Source organism: Vidua chalybeata, chromosome 16, assembly GCF_026979565.1.
Source record: "Vidua chalybeata isolate OUT-0048 chromosome 16, bVidCha1 merged haplotype, whole genome shotgun sequence".
NCBI classification, from domain to species: Eukaryota; Metazoa; Chordata; class Aves; order Passeriformes; family Viduidae; genus Vidua; species Vidua chalybeata.
The window spans coordinates 16,133,231-16,149,420 of record NC_071545.1 but is presented as its reverse complement, the minus strand read 5'-3'; the positions used below and the strand labels follow the sequence as shown (position 1 = coordinate 16,149,420).

The window sequence follows — 16,190 nt, the reverse complement described above, 5'->3', positions numbered from 1 at the left end:
GCGGCGCCGGTGCCGGTCTCGGCGGGGAGCGCTGCCGGAGCCGCACGGGCGGCAGGTACGGGGCACCGGGGGCCGGGGGGGGGGGGGCCGGGAGAGGCTGTGCGGGGTCGGTGCTGGCCGGTGCCTTCGGCCCCGAGACGCTGCCGAGGGATGCCCGCGGGCATCTCTCAGCGCCCTCGGGCATCCCTGGGCAGCGCCTCGGGCCGCAGGGACCGGCTCGACGGGACTGGTGGTGGTGTCTTTTACCCTGCCACACACCTGAGGTCACCCGGCCTCTGCCTGGTTTTGCAGCAGCGGGGCAGGTTTTCGTGCCGGGCAGGGATTTGGGGTGTTCCCGGCGTGCAGCAAGGGGTAGTAATTCGGATTTAACCTTTATTTACACAGGGGTTTCCTTTAATCTCCCTGATAAAAGAGAATGGGAGCAAACCGCATCTGCCTGGAGTAGTTTGGTGTTTGGTTTGGTACTGGAATTGTGCCATCTCCCCCAGGATGGTGCTCCCAGTGAGGCAGAGTGTGCTCGCAGCATCCCAGGGGATGGGGTTGCTGGTGGTGGGGGTTTGCTCCTCTTGCTGTCCGGGGTTCCCACCGGTCCTTGCCCAAGCAGCAAAGGGAATTCAGCAATGTGACCTGACTGGCCATGAGGAGCACGGCTTGTGATTGTCCACGAGAGAGAAAGAGAGAGAGGGACATCATGGGAACCACAGGATCATGGATTGGTTTGAGTTGGAAGGGACCTTCAAGTCCACCTCATTTCACTCCCTGCCCTGGGCAGGGACACCTTCCACTACCTCAGGCTGCTCCAAGCCCTGGGCACCCTGTGCCAGGACCTCCCCACCCTCCCAGGGAAGGATTTCTTTCCAATATCCCATCCATCCCTGCCCTCTGGTAGTGGGAAGCTATTCCCCCTTGTTGCCCTTGTCCCTCCAGGCCTTGTCCCCAGTCCCTCTCCAGCTCTCCTGGAGCCCCTTCAGGCCCTGGCAGGGGCTCTGAGCTCTGCCTGGAGCCTTCTCCTCTCCAGGTGAGCAGCCCCAGCTGTCCCAGCCTGTCCCAGAGCAGAGGGGAGCTCAGGGCTGGGCAGGGGAGCAGGAGCAGAGTGCCTGGCACACGGCACAGTCAGGCCAGTGCTATCTGAGCTCCCAGACTGTAAATACTCCTGAGTGCTGCCCGCTGGCCCGGAGACCCGGAGGCGCCTGCGTGGGTTGGAGCCGTGGGCGCTGGAGCTGGCACTGAGTGCCCTGGCCACTGTCCCTGCACAGCCCCAGCAGCACAGAGCATCTGCTGGGAGCTCTGACCCCACCTTGAGACAGGCTTTCCTTGCTCACTGACACGTGGCTGCTCCACTTTTCAAACTGCCAGCCTGTAAACTTGTGAGGTCATAAAGGAAATTCCTCTAATTTGCAGAAATACCACTAGAGAGTATAGATGTCTCATTTAGGAAAACTAGGCTTCTCCCTCAGGGTTCAGGGGAGATGGCAGATGAGCAGCTGGTCATCAAAGAGGAGTGACTGGTGTGTCCCAGGAGAGAAAGTGCTGAGCAATCACAGTGTCATTGGCCGGTAGTGTCAGCGTGGTTTTGCAGCCCATATCTGACCCTGGAGCTTCCAGGAGTGGGCCAAGTTTTGCTCATGACTTTATTTCCTTCAAGTGGCAATTGCCCTAGGAAAACCCCAGAGGAGATTCGACAGAGTCAACAGGATCATTTCGTAATGTGGGAGTCTGATGTCACTGTGAGGTGGAGGAGTTTCAGCCAGGGTGATGCTGGGATGAGGCAGGGCTGGACTCAGCTGCTGGGACAGGAGGACACGTCCACAGCACAGAGAAACCCCACTGGAACCAGGAGCAGGTTTCTCTTAGGACGGCTTTGGTCATCACAGGGATGCACGTGCTGCCAGGAGAGGGGCCATGGCACCCTGTGGTCACACACAGGTCTCACAGCCCTGGGGTCAGCCAGTTCAGATGACCCTGCTGTGGCCAGGGCAGCCCGGAGCAGAGCACAGGTGTAAAGCAGTGCTGCCTGCCCAGAGCCACCTGCAAAGGGTTCAGAGCTGCGTGTCTGCCGAGGGGGTGGCACCTCTGTGCCCCCAGCCCTGCTCAGCTCCATCACTGCTCCTCTTCCTCGCTCTGCAGGGGCTGTGGGAAGGGGACACAGCTGTCAGTGCACGGATGGAGAGTGGGTCCTTACACCCCTCATTTGTCACCTCTGTGCTCAGGTGCAGCCCGCTGATGGGGCAGAGCTGGACCCACTCCAGGCTGGCACCAAACCTGGCACCAACCCTGCCCCGAGCAGCTCTGGCCCCCGAGCTCTGAGCACTGTGCCAGGGAGGAGCCCCCATAACAGGGCCTTGGGGCTCACCCGGGCAGCTTCCAGCTGTCAGCGAGGAAGAAGCCTGCTTGGAAACCTGTTTGGAAATAAAGGTAAGAAGAAAACTGTTCAAATGAGAATATACATCGCAAAAAAAAAGTCATCCAGGCATATTCAAATGCAGCTTTTGCTTCTTGCCATTTCTTTTATCCCATACAAAAAGGAATCATTTCTCCCAGCACTGGCAGGTTGGTGAGTGACCCACAAAGACTGGCACACAAGTGGGGTCTCCCTGTGGCAGGAGCCAGTGGTTGGTGAGAGCAGGGACAGCCGAGGGCACGCAGCTGGCCAGCACCAGCCAGGCAGGATCCTGCCCCACACCGGGCAGGGGCTGGAAATTGCAATCTAATCTAAATCTTTTATTGGAGTTCTTAAAAGGCAGAAGATATTTCCTCGTCTGCCTCGCTGGTTTCAATGCCCAGGTTTCAATGAGCTGTGAGGATTGGGTTCTGTAAAGCCAAGGCTGCCCTTGCTGTGCCCCGGGCAGGGCTGGGCTGGGCTCACCCCGCGGGGCCGGGCAGCACCTCGTGGCTCAGCCACTGCTCCCTCTCTCCTGGTATCTGCCCAAAACCCAGCCAGGCTCTGGTGCAAGGTGTGCTCCTGCCATGAGCTAACCACCCCCAGGCAGGAGGAACCTCAGTGGCACAAGGTCGTGGAGGATGAGAGGGTGAGGTTGGGAGTCCAGGGGGCCCAAATCCCAGGACACGAGTTCCTTGGAGAGCAAAATCTTTTTCTATAGGAGTAGAGCCTGCCCTCGGATCTTAGAGGAAGCAGCTGGAATTTGTTCTTCCCAAAGTCCTCTCCCACAGGGGATCACCTACATCTAACATCACAGGTAAGAGGCATGCAGTGAAAACCATCACCTCTCTTTGTGTCATGGAGCGAGGCTTCAAAACCTGTTGGGTTTATACTGTTACCAAACTCTCTGTGTGCTACTCAGGAGAGCTTGCAGATCTGACCAGCAGATCAAGGAATCAGTATCACCTTTTTTATTTTTGAAAAGTATGAAGAATCCACCTCCTTTCACTCCCCAGGGCCCGTGCACACCTCTGCTGCCTTCTTTGCTCACCTGGAAGTAATGCTGTGTCACTCTCATCCTGCCCTGCCGAGTGCTGCTCCTTAGTGAACTATTGCTGCATTATTCCAGCACTCTTCCTCCCAGGATGGGGCCCAGTCCCAGCATTAATCTTTAACTCTGCTCTCCTGCAGCTTAAATCTGACAAATGTTCTGAGTGGCTGCCTCAGGTTCTTTTTGAAATCTTGCCTCAGGATGTTAAGATTTAGTAACACAGTTTCTAACCTTAAAATAGCAGCACAAAATGTTCTATTTACTCACAAAATGAATGCCAAGTATGCAGCATCCTTCACCAGAGCGGGGGAGTGGGGGGGCCATACTGATAATATCTGACAGACAAAGGAATTTGGTGGAAAGAACCAATCTGGTGTCCCTCCTCCAGCGGGCAGCAGCCCTGGACAGCATTCCTGGTCCTGGGAAAGGTGCTGCTGCTTCCAGTTCCTCTTCTTCTGTCCCTCTGAAAGCTGCATGTGCTCTAATACTTCTTACTTTAAGGAAAAATTGTCTCAGGCTCCATGTGAGGTTGAACCCTGAACGCTGTGAGCCTGAGCTCTGCCCAAGCCACTCCTGCGTGTACTGCTTGGTCCATCTAGTGTTGGCTGAGGCTGGGACAGCATTCCAGCTGTATCGGTGTGCACACAGCATTCCCAGCCCCTGAGCAGCTCCTGGGCAGGCTCTGCCACACTGCAGGGCCTTGGCCATGCTCGGGAGCCACCAGGCACGGCCACGTCCCGCAGGTCCCAGCCACTCAGCTCCGGTGGGGCCAGCAAGAACCCAAAATGTGACAAAAGCATTCCCCACCTTTGGAGCTGCCAGTCCCAGAGCTCTCCTGTGTCCCCCCAGGAGGCTGGGTGCCATGTGGCTGCCATGGCACGACCCTGCAGAACATCTGAGTTTTTCCTGGGTCACAAGCCACGGCCGTGCCATGGCAGTGACCGTCCCACTCCTGCTGTGCTGACAGCACCTGGTGAGGCACAGCCCTGCTCCTCCTCACAGCTGGTTTGGGGTGTTTTCTCCTGCTCACAGGCAGCAGCATGAACCTGAAGAAGTACCTGGTGCGGGCGCTGCATCGCCTGCAGAAGGGCCCTGGTTACACCTACAAGGAGCTGCTGGTCTGGTACTGCGACAACACCAACACCCACGGCCCCAAGCGCATCATCAAGGAGGGGCCAAAGAAGAAATTAATCTGGTTCTTCCTAACGTTGCTCTTTGCATCCCTGGTGTTCTGGCAGTGGGGCATCCTCATCAACACCTACCTCTCCTACAATGTCACCTCGTCTCTCTCCATTGGCTTTAAGACCATGAAGTTCCCTGCAGTCACCATCTGCAATGCCAACCCCTTCAAGTAAGTTTTTCTTCTCCCAGTTTCCCCGTGTGTGCCCTAACCCCTCAGAAGCATTGCCAGTGTGAGGTACTGTGAGGTTCCTGTCTGACACATCACGTTAGGAGCATCAATGGAGTCACCAGGTGGCCCTAACACCAAATGAAGAACAATGTGAGGATGAATGGCTCAGGGCCAGAGGAGGGTTCATCTGCCTGCAAGTTCTCCTGGGCTTCACAGTATCCCAGAACAGTTTGGGTTGGGAAGGGACCTTCATCTCATCTCACCCCCTGCCATGGGCAGGGACGCCTCCCACTGTCCCAGGCTGCTCCAAGCCCTGTCCAGCCTGGCCTGGGACACTTCCAGGGACCCAGGGGCAGCCACAGCTGCTCTGGGCACCCTGTGCAAGAGCCTCCCTACCCTCATGGGGAAGAGTTTCTTCCTAACACAGTTTCTGCACCATATCAGTCAATCTAATGAAGGTTTTTACCTCCCTGCAAACTTTCCTCAGCTCGTAAAAGAACCAAATTCAGCTCACCTTTCCCAGCCAGAATCAGTCGTTCCATCTTTCCCCACAATTTCCTTCCTTCCCCTTCCTCATGGTGAGCGTTCTTCCCATTGCTCATACTCCAGTCACTAAGGGCTGGTTCCACAGTCCTGTCTGCCAGGAACCACAGAGACAGAACTGAATTGTGATTTCAAAAGAGTCACTGATTTTCATTAGAGATGCTTTAAATTTATAGTTGTTTTAAATCCATACAAGAGTGTAGCCCAAGGCAAGACGCTCTCAGCCAACACAGGAATTGCTTAGGGGTAGTTTTTCCTCCATTTGCTAGAGGTGTTTTGTGTAAACTGTAGTGAATTGCTGAACTAGAACCCATGTGGCCCAGCACTGGTGTATTCAGCCCTGCAGCACTCCCTGTTTATCCTCCCACTGCCCTTCTGCCAGCTGGGACACCAGTGTCCGAGCTGCCCGTGCTCTGCATGGAGGCTCCCGTTGTCCCCCAGTAAATGTAGGCAGCACTCTGAGGACCCCAGGAAGGTCCAAGCCAGCAGCGTGGCAGGTGAGCTGCCACGTGTCCCCAGCCATGGCACTGGCTGGTCCCAGCTCCCTGTCCCGCAGGTACTCGGAGGTGAAGCCCCTGCTGAAGGAGCTGGACAGGCTCATTGAGGCGGCGCTGGAGAGGATCCTGCAGCCCACACCAGGCAACAGCAGCGAGAACGTGTCCCTGCCACTCGACCTGGAGCTCTGGAACCAGATCCCCCTGGTCCTCATCGACGAGCACGACAAAGACAATCCCATCATCCTGGACATCTTTGAGACCAACCAGACTGCTGCAGGCAGCGAAACTGCCATGGACAACAGAACCAGTGTGAGCAGTGACACTGCTGGGGGCCACCAGCTCTCTGGGGGCAACAAAACCATGGACAACGAAACCACTGAGGGGAACCAAACCACTGCTGCACCTGCCCCAACCAACACCACGCCGGAAGAGAAGAAGTACAAGCTGGCAGTGAAGCTGGTGAGAGGGGTCCCAAAGTGGCAGTGGGCAGAGGTGAGGGATGGGTGCCTTGGCCAGGATGCGGCGGGGAGATCTGTGTCCTCCCCATGGCCACTCTGCCCTGGGGCTCTGGTCTGGCTGTGCCAGGTCTGGGGACTGCCTGTGCCCAGACCCAGCCCTGCTGCAGGCTGGGCTCAGGACAGAGCCAGGATGGTCCCTGCAGGCTCCCAGACACCTTCACCCCTTCCTTGGGCCAGACACCCAAAATGCCAGGGAGAGGCTGTGGCTGCTGCCCCATCCCTTTCCTGCTGCAGTCAGCAGTGCAGAGGCACAAGGTGGACCTGGAACCCCTCACCCCTTGTGGGGTCACCCTGGGGATGATGTATAACCTGCCCAGCTGGGAAATGTCCCTGGGGAAGGACCCTGTAATGACAGCCAGCTCGGTGTGACAGCCAGCTCGGTGTGACAGCAGCCTGTGGCTCCCTCAGGCTGAACCTCTCAGTGCCTGGTGCTGCAGGCAGGGCTGGCATCCGGGTGAGCACAGGGAGGGGGTCACGCCGTGGCCCTGCCGTGCCCCCGGGGGCTCAGGGCTGCCTGCTCTGTGTCCCCAGTGCAGCCATCAGGGCTCTGACAACTGCACGTACCGCAACTTCAGCAGCGCGGCGCAGGCGGTGACCGAGTGGTACATCCTGCAGTCCACCTCCATCCTCTCCAAGGTCCCGCTGCACGAGAAGATCAGGATGGGCTACCAGGCAGAGGACATGATCCTGGCCTGTCTCTACGGGGCTGAACCCTGCAACTACAAGTAGGTGCACACGAGCTCCCTGCTCCTTTTGTCCCTGCAGGAATGAACAGCATGCGGGTTCCTTTCTCTTTTTAAGGTATATATCAGCTACTAATGAGATTGCTGCTGATTCTCAGCTCTGACAACACTTCCCAGAGGTTTTCTGGATGTAATCCTGAAATGTGTTCTTTTGGAACAGTGCTGGTTGAGTTAGAGGTTTGGATGGGCTGTTTTGCTCATGACGTATCAAGACCAGCAGCACCCAGGCTATGCAGTGATAACCAGGTGCTGAGTCAGCAGCACGGCCCCCAGGTACAGCCCCCCTCCTTTTGCACAAGGCTCTGAGAAATGCATTTTAGCCAACTTTGTTTCCTATGAATCCCAAGCTCCCATCTGCAGTGCTGAGGCAGGGGAGTATCGGTGCTGGGATCTCCCATGCGGGAGGAATGATGTCTAAACTCCAATGATTTCAGAAGGCTAATTAATTATTTTATTAAACTATATTATACTATAACTATATTACAATAACAAGAACTATCACTAACTAACTAGAAAACCCGTGACTCTCCTGAGAGTCCTGACACACACGTGGATCCAATTGGTCCATGAATCCAAAACACCACCACCAGAATCCAATCAAGCAATCACCTTGGGTACACAATCTCCAGAACACATTCCACATGGGCACAAACAGGAGCAGCGAATAAGATAAGAATTGTTTTCATTCTCTTTTCTCTGCTTCTCTCACAGCTTCTCTCAGGAGAAATCCCGAGGAAGCCAAGTCTCTCTCTGTTCAGAGGGCATGTGAATACCACAGGGGAGCACACAGCAGCACCCCAGGCTGTGGGGAGCCCTGTCCCTTCTGCAGCAAGGGCGATCAAGAACTGTCATCAAAGCACGAGCCATAATGCCAGCCCAGACCTGTAACCACAGCCCAGACTGAGCAAGTGTCCTCTCACCTGTGTGACAAATGTTCCTCTCCATCCAACTGAGCGCTGTCCCCAGGGCCATGTCCCAGCACACACCTGTACCTTGCCTTGCCTTTTTTTCAAAACCAGATGGATTGAAGTGTTATCAGCTGTAGTCCCTGTGCTGATAGGAACACCTTTGCAGGTGTTCAGCAGATGAGGCAATGGGAGCACAGCTGGGCCCACCTTCTGCTTCATGTCACACCCCTTTAGTCCTCCCGAGAGTCACGGTTTTCTGTGTATGATTCTTCCAGGAATTTCACCCAAATCTACCACCCAGACCATGGTAACTGCTACATCTTTAACTGGGGCATGGATGAAGAGGCTCTCAACTCTTCCAACCCCGGGGCTGAGTTCGGTAAGGGAGCACTCTGTGGTGGAGGAGGGGGCTGGAGGGGCAGACGTGAGGGCTCTGTCTCTTGGAGCCCATTTCTGTCACTCAGGGCAGATTTATGATTCCTCTGTCACTGGAGCACTGCAACAGGGGACAGAGCCTTTCCAGAAGGGGATGAGCCCCAAAAGGAAAATGTGCCACAGAGAAAAAAGTGACTACAGACACGTAGCAGAGGGGCATCCTCTGGATATTTGAAATATCTGAGGCAGCACCTGACTGTTCCCAGCTGTTCACCACCATAAGTGTTCCTGCACAGGTCAGGCTGCCATGGCAGCCAGACCCTGGCTCATCCCAAGGAACAGGGAGAAGAAAATAGACTCCCTTCTTTCCCCAAGCCTCACCTTCCAATACAATTCCTGTTGTGAGTGTTTTGTCTGGTGTCCCAGGGCTGAAGCTGATTCTGGACATCAGCCAGCAGGACTACATTCCCTACCTGTCCTCTGCTGCTGGGGCCAGGCTCATGCTGCACCAACAGAAGAGCTTCCCCTTCCTCAAGGATCAGGGCATCTACGCCATGGCTGGGACAGAAACCTCCATTGGAGTGCTGGTGGTATGTGTGGCATTCCTCGGGAGCAGATTGTCTGAGAATAATGTTATCTGATGGGACCAAAACCAAGTTTGCTTTAAGTCTTGGCTGAACTGGCTCAAACCAAAGGAGGCAAGGTACACACCTGTCAGGGGCTGGAGCGCTTTATGGAGGATTTTATGTAACTGTCCTGGCAAAGTGCTTTATTGAGGCCGGAGTACTGGGCTCAGGTCGTGGTTGTCTCTTTCTCCAGCGTGTCAGAGGGCCCTGAACAGCCTCACCTGGCTGGACCCACCCAGGGCAGGGGCTGCAGCCTCCTCAGCTCTGCCACCGCTGACTCTTCATTTTTAGCAAAGCCAGTGGGCAGCACAGAATTACAGAGCCTCTGGGAAATGGGCACAGGGACCTGTGGAGCAGGGTGAGCAGTCTGGTGTTTGGGTTTCTTTCCAGGATGAGCTGGAGCGGATGGGTTATCCCTACAGCGACTGCACCGTGAACGGCTCCGACGTCCCGGTCAAAAACCTCTACAGCCAGTACAACACCTCCTACTCCATTCAGGTAAAACGGCCTTCTAAATCAAACAACACTCTCTAGGAAAAATCCTCAGAGCAGTTAAATCTTTGTCTGTCATGCAGGGTACTGGGGAATCATAAAATCTTTCAAGATCATCAAATCCAAGTATCAACACAGCACCACCACTATAAACCATGTCCTCAAGTGCCACATCACATGGTTTTTGAACACTTCCAGGGATGGTGACTTCACCACTGCCCTGGGCAGCCTGCTCAAATGCTTTACAACCCTTTCCATGAAAAATTTTTCCTAATATCTGGTCTAAGCCCCACATGGTTCTGTAGGAACAGTCACTGAGGCTCTGGGAAACTTCTGCTGAGACAATGTCAAAGTGACACTTCTCAGGAGCTCGTGTTTTGTGTACACAAGTGATTTTACCCCTGACAGGAGATGAATACAAAGGAGAGAGTCTCCCTCTGAACACTCCTGTGATCTGTAACTTTTTTCTCTTTGGGGGAGTTAAGTAATTTTTCACCCTGAAGATGCAGCTGGTTTGTACAGGAAGAGAAACAGCCTTTTGCTTCTTTATCACTCTGAAAATTGGATGAGCAAGTTGAGTGTCAGTAAACTTTGCATCTGTGGAAAATTCGAGTGCCAACACTAAGCACAGGTTAATTTGTAACAGGCTGTACTGGAGGGAGAAGCAGCTCTCGAGGGTGCGATGTGATAATAAGGGAAACACCCAAAGCATTTGGGGTGATTCACAGATGCACCTGGAGATCAGCAGGGCTCTGGGCTGGCAGTGGTTTTATATTTCTACCTTTATATAATATAATAACAACTGGACCACTTTACCCAGCTTTTAAAGATGCTTGTATAAGGTTTAAGCAAACACTTGGCAGGATTGCATTATTCCCTAGAAGTGCAAACGCTGACGGAGTGCTGTGCCCATGTAACGCCACTTCAGAGCCCTCTCAGCAAAACCAGGCTCTTCCATCCCTGCCTGACTGCTCTGCACTCTGTGGACCTTTCCTATCACACAGAAATTCTCTGCTTGTCCTTCCCACAACTGTTAAATTTAATTATCTTCTCATAGACTTTGCTATTGCTTTGTGCTGCCTCATGCAGAATCCCACTCCAGTCTCGGGTGATGAATTTCACACCTCACCAAGCTAATGGCAGTGCTGCAGCTGGAGCTGCAGCCACAATCCTCCCCAGGAGAGCAGCACCTACACAAAGATCATTCACTTCTGCTCTTTATGTTGAAGGATTTGGAAATTCCTGGCCCTTTGTCAGTGTTGTGTAAAGCCTCGAGAGCACAGCCATGTCTGTGGTGGAAGAGAACATTTGTATTCCCTTTTGGAAGCTTGACTATTACTTCTGTGAAGCTCTAAAATAATGGAGAAATGAGCAGTTTCTTGTGTGACTGGGAGCGGGTGCTGAGCTCCCTCTGTCTCCCACGAGGTCTCACCCAGGGCCAGCTCCCATGGGTGGCTTTAAAAACTCCAGTGCCCAGCAAGGCTGGAAGAGGTTCTGGGCAGGGACAGGCTCTGGCAGCCCCCACTTCCTCTGCACCTTCTTCCCTCTCTGCCTGCAGCCCCAAGATCTCCTGTTCAGTGCAAGAGGGAGGGAATTCCTGGGGGCAGAGGGGCTCTCGGGGCCGCTGCCAGCCCAGCAGCACGGAGCTCCCGAGGGCCCAGCCCAAGGCTGAGCACCCCTCTTCCCTCCCCAGGCCTGCCTGCGCTCCTGCTTCCAAACCCACATGGTGGAGATCTGTGGCTGTGGGCACTACATGTTCCCTGTACCTGAAGGGGTGAATTACTGCAATAACGAGGACAACCCAGGCTGGGGTAAGAGCTGCTGGGGGCTCTGGGGCCGAGCTCTGCTGCTGTCCCTGCAGCTCCTGCACGGCTGCTCCCTATGGGACGTGGCCACCTGGGCCAGTGCTGGGGAGAAGGGGCCAGATTTGTCTGGGCTGTGGGCTGGGGGAGCCCTTGGGCACCAAAGAGAGAGAACACTCTGTGCTGGAAGAGCCCAGGGCTGTGCCAAAAACACCAAGCCTGGGCAAACTGGCTCTCTAAGAACTGTCACTGATGGTTTATTTTTAATTTATTAGTAAATTGTCTGAGTGTTTTGCCCAAGTTCTCAAGGAAAGGAAAGTTGAAAGGGAAGATGGCAAATCTGTGCAGAATGGTCATACCTAATATTTATTTTGATAAATGAAACTGATATAGGTCAGTAACTGGGTCCTTATCTAAACAGATACTTTAATTTTGTTTTCACCAAACAGCATATTGCTATTCCTCTCTGAGATCCAGCATAAAACAGCGTCAGATCTGCATTGACTCCTGTAAAGAAACCTGCAAGTGAGTACCTGAGCCTGATCTGGATCTGTGGAGGTGGAGGGATCCTTCACTTTGACTCCCATCAGTCCTGGCTTTCCTAAAAGGGCAGCGAACCCTGCGGGGCTGGTTTGCTGTGTGAGAACTGAAGTTCCAGAGACTTCAGAGGAGGGGAAATCTCCGTACTAACGCTCTCCCTCTTCGCTCCAGCGACACGCAGTACAAAATGACCATCTCCATGGCGGACTGGCCATCAGAAGCCTCTGAGGTAACCCTGACTCCTTGGCCTGTAACAGACACCGGTGGCTCCCAGGCACGTGGACGCTGGCTGTGTCAGAGCTGGTGTCCAGGCCAAAGCACCTCTGCTAAACTCCATGTTTTCCACACGCAGACCAGCAGCAGCCCCAGGGCGTGAGGAGGAGGAGGGACCCCCACAGCGGCTCCTCCCTCCCGGGGTTCTGTCCCAGTGCCCGTGTCAGCCCAAGGCTGAGCCCACCTTCCACACCCCGTGCCCACACAGGGCAGGGGGCTCCCCACAGGACAGGGAAGGAGCACCCACTGCCCTGCTGAGGCAGAGCTGCCCTGCTCAGGTCCACAGCGTCCCCCTCCACCTGCACACGGGGCCAGGGCTGCCTGGGACGGGGCACAGCACCCGCAGGGCTCGTGCTCTTCGGGAGCACTGGGTGCCTCTACTCCTTCTGAACAGATTTTGTTTCCCTAGGACTGGATTTTCCATATTCTGTCTTATGAAAGGGATATGTCAACAAATGTGACTCTGGACAGGTGAGTGAAAGGAACAACCACTTTATCTCCTCTGCTGAGCCTGTTAACATCAGCCTGACACGAGCCTTGGCGCTGGGCCAGCGCACGCGGGTGCGAATGCGCAGGGAGGACGAGGTTTGCAGCCTGTTCAGCTGGGGCACACGAAAAGCAGATCCAAAAGGCACTTCATGCATGTCCTCTGCTCTCCAGAGCTGCAAACTGCGTCAGTCAAACTCAGTGTAAAGTAAAACCAGCATTAAGGAGAGCTCCAATGTCGTAACGTTTGTCACTTCATACTGATGTCTTGGTGTCTCTCCGTCCCACCCTCAGGCTGGAGCAGAGGTGCAGGACATTGAGAGCCAGCTCCTCACTGGGGTGGGTTTTGTTCTTCACAGGAATGGGATCATCAAGCTGAACATTTACTTCCAGGAGTACAACTACCGCACCATCTCGGAGTCAGCTGCCACCACGGTGAGTGCCCATCCCAGCCCTCCTGGCAGGGCAGGCACAGGAGCCGGCCGGCTGGGACGGGCAGGGCTCAGTGCCCTGGGGGCCAGTCTGTCACGTCCCTCGAGGCTGCTTTTTGGCACACCTGCTGTAATGAAGTGGATGAAGCCACCTCTGCCTGGTGGCTCACAGCCCTCAATTCCTTCCCCCACTCCACCTCCCGTCCCCGTCCCAGCCCTGCTCGAGGGACCCACAGCACAGGAGGGGCCCAGCAGGCAGGTCCCAGGTGCAGGGGCATCACCCCATCAGCAGCAGGGCACACGGGGGATGGATCGGGGCGGGGCACAGCTGAGGGGCTCCACTTCTCAGCTCGCTCCACTCTCCTCCCACAGATCGTTTGGCTGCTGTCGAGCCTGGGAGGCCAGTTTGGGTTCTGGATGGGGGGCTCGGTGCTGTGCCTCATTGAGTTTGGGGAGATCATCATCGACTCGCTCTGGATCACCATCATCAACGTGATCAGCTGGTGCAAAGGCCTGAAGCAGAGGCGGGCGCGGTACCCGGACGCGCCCCCGACGGTGTCGCAGCTGGTGGAGGCTCACACCAACCTGGGCTTCCAGCACGAGGCCGTGGGGGCCGTGCCCAGGGCCGAGGCGCTGCCCCCCGAGCCCGGCACGCCCCCGCCCAACTACGACTCCCTGCGCGTGCAGCCCCTGGCCACCCTCGGCCCCGACAGCGGCACGGACACCGAGTGACCACAGGGTCCTGGCAGCTCCTGCCGGCCACCGAGTGACCACAGGGTCCTGGCAGCTCCTGCCGGCCACCGAGTGACCACAGGGTCCTGTCAGCTCCTGCTGGCCACCGCTGGGCTGGGCACTTGCTGAGCAGCTGTCTATCTGTCCAAATTCAGAGGAAAGTAAAAGCCCAAGCTGTCCTGTCCTATGACTGATCTCTGGGAGGAAGCTCTGCCTAATAAACCCTGCAATAAACCTCACAGTCAGGCTTTGGCTTCAGTGTGGAGAGCTTGTGTACATCAGTATTGCTGTAAAATCATGTCACTGTTTCTCGTCACCAGGTGGGTGGGAAGCAATTCCCAGTGAGCAGAGCAGGGTGGGGGCAGGGAGAGGAGAGGACAGGACATCCTGACAGTGGATGCAAGGCCGTGGCCTGGTAGATCACAGAACCCTAGAAGAGTTTGTGTTGGAAGGGACCTTAAAGACTGTCTCATCCCATCCCCTTCTCCAGTGCTCTTGGCTGCAGAGATGTGGCACGGCTGTGCCATACCATGGAGCAGAGCCTTGGGATGGGACCAAAGCTACCTCTGACCTCTGAGTCTGCAGAATTTCCATTCCCAAACAACTACAATGGAAACTGAGCTCTCCCTTCACTGCTGGAGCCCCTGGGGGCCCTGTTGTGCTGCTGCCCAGGGTTTGTACCACTCATGGTGCAGATGGACACAGCCACTGGTGTGTGCCAGGAACGCGACTCCACTGAGACTCGGGTGGGAGGAAGCACCAGCCTGTTTAATTATCATTCTTGCAATAATAAAAAGTTGATTTAAAAGTTGCCTTTATCTTCCCTGCTGGCAGTGGGGGTAGTCCAGTGCTGGCATGAGGTTGATGGCAGTGGCTTGCAAGGAGAACACAGGGTGCTCAGCCTGACATGAGGGCAGCCGGGGCCTCTGTTGGTCCCTGAGGGGCTGAGCTGAGTGGGCAGTGAGGTCACCTGTCCCAGCTGGTTCTGGCCCCCAGGAGCTTTCCCAGGAACCCATCACAACCCACCAGGACCGGCCTTACTGAAGTACTTCTGCAAAAGTTCAAGAGGAAGCACAATCCTGTGGTTAAACCAGAACACGATGTTCTGGGCATGGTGCCCGGTGCGGGGTGGCTGCAGAGAGGGGGGTCCAGGATCCTTCTGCATGGCAAGCTCCCCAAGCACAGGCTGCTCTGGGGCAGAGCTGTGGGGCAGAGCGTGCCCAGGGTCCCTCCAGCCCCTGGGCAGTGCTGGAAATGCTGGGCCCAGTTGCTGATGAGCACCAGCAGCAGGACAGAGGAACTGGGGGACGATCTAACAGCTGAGGTGCCACCAGCACGGCTGACTGTGCCCCACACAACAGAATTCTGTGTTCAAAATTCACTGAATCCAGAGTCAGGGAGTACCTCCTTAACGTGTCCACACTCTGCCCCAGCCCTTTCTCCCCCAGCTGGTTCTCATTTGAAGGGGGAAGGACCAACAGCCCCCAGACACACTGCTCTGTACAGAACCACCCCACCCAGGCAGAGCCTGAGCTCAGCGAGCCCCTAAACCCACCAGAGTGCCAACAGTGCACGACAGGCAGCAAAAACATCTGTAAAGACAGAGGAATCCAGCCCCTACAAGCTGTCCTGGACTTCTCCTGTCTCCTGAAAGGAACGTTTCCATCTCTGGGCACCACAAACACACAAGCACAGCCTCCTTTCCCACAGGAGAGCTCTTGTAAAGTGATGGCACTTGATCCCAAATCACAGCTGAGTGGGAAACAAGGACCTGACACCCTCCCCTCCTGAATCAACACCCACTGCATGCAGTGCCATCCTTGGCAAAGGCCTCCAAAGGATAAAACAGTGAGAAACCAGAACACACGGTTCTTAAAACATGGGGAATGCTGACAGCAAGAACCTGGGCATCTCCTCTCACATGCTCACCAACAGGTCCCTGGGATGGGCAGCAGGTCCCAGGCTGCTCACCCTGTCCTCATGACTTCAGCCCCAGCTGGCTGCCAGCCCAGGCCAACAGCAGCAGACAAGGAACAGCCCCAAAACCTCCCCAGCAGTGCTGGGGCAGGGGAAGGGTGGGAGAGGCACGGCTGGTGAGCTTCACCCTCCTTACAGCAGGAGTGAAGGGAACAGAGTGTTCCCTGCAGGACAGGGACAGCTCACCATTCCAGTCACAGCTGGCTTACCGAGGTGTCTGACATCTCATAAAAGTGGGAAGTGTCGCCAGTGCTTGGCTCCAGCTCTGTCCCAGCTGGACCCAGAGCAGCCTGAGCCCAGCTGAGCAAGGGGTTTCCAGCTGCAGCAGCTCGAGACTCAGCTGCCATTCCAGTTTTGGGAGCTCCCTATATTCTGCCCCATTGTCTCCCAGGAGAGCACACTAGCCTTCTAGACCAGCTGTTTCACAAAAATCTAGATAACAAATGGCAATAAATTCTACAAGGA

The 16,190-nt window shown here is 55.4% G+C and overlaps 1 protein-coding gene across 1 annotated transcript; it reads left to right on the top strand.

Annotated features, from left to right (window-relative positions):
* On the top strand, positions 1–14,556 carry SCNN1B (sodium channel epithelial 1 subunit beta). The gene is made up of 15 exons (XM_053958004.1): positions 1–55; positions 2,211–2,415; positions 3,102–3,197; positions 4,464–4,782; positions 5,882–6,281; positions 6,872–7,065; positions 8,267–8,370; positions 8,793–8,956; positions 9,383–9,490; positions 11,178–11,295; positions 11,736–11,811; positions 11,998–12,055; positions 12,509–12,570; positions 12,945–13,020; positions 13,389–14,556. Exons 4-15 carry the CDS (start codon positions 4,472–4,474, stop codon positions 13,746–13,748), a joined length of 2,031 nt encoding a protein of 676 aa, XP_053813979.1. The 5' UTR covers positions 1–55; positions 2,211–2,415; positions 3,102–3,197; positions 4,464–4,471; the 3' UTR covers positions 13,749–14,556.
* Positions 14,557–16,190: the final 1,634 nt, after the last annotated feature.

What these genes read in the sequence shown, in the direction of transcription:
- SCNN1B (XM_053958004.1), top strand. Translation starts at nt 4,472, where the DNA reads ATGAACCTGAAGAAGTACCTGGTGCGGGCGCTGCATCGCCTGCAGAAG. An exon ending in TGCAATGCCAACCCCTTCAA is followed by an intron (nt 4,783 to 5,881) that starts GTAAGTTTTTCT and finishes CCTGTCCCGCAG; the next exon opens with GTACTCGGAGGTGAAGCCCC. An exon ending in ACACCTCCTACTCCATTCAG is followed by an intron (nt 9,491 to 11,177) that starts GTAAAACGGCCT and finishes TTCCCTCCCCAG; the next exon opens with GCCTGCCTGCGCTCCTGCTT.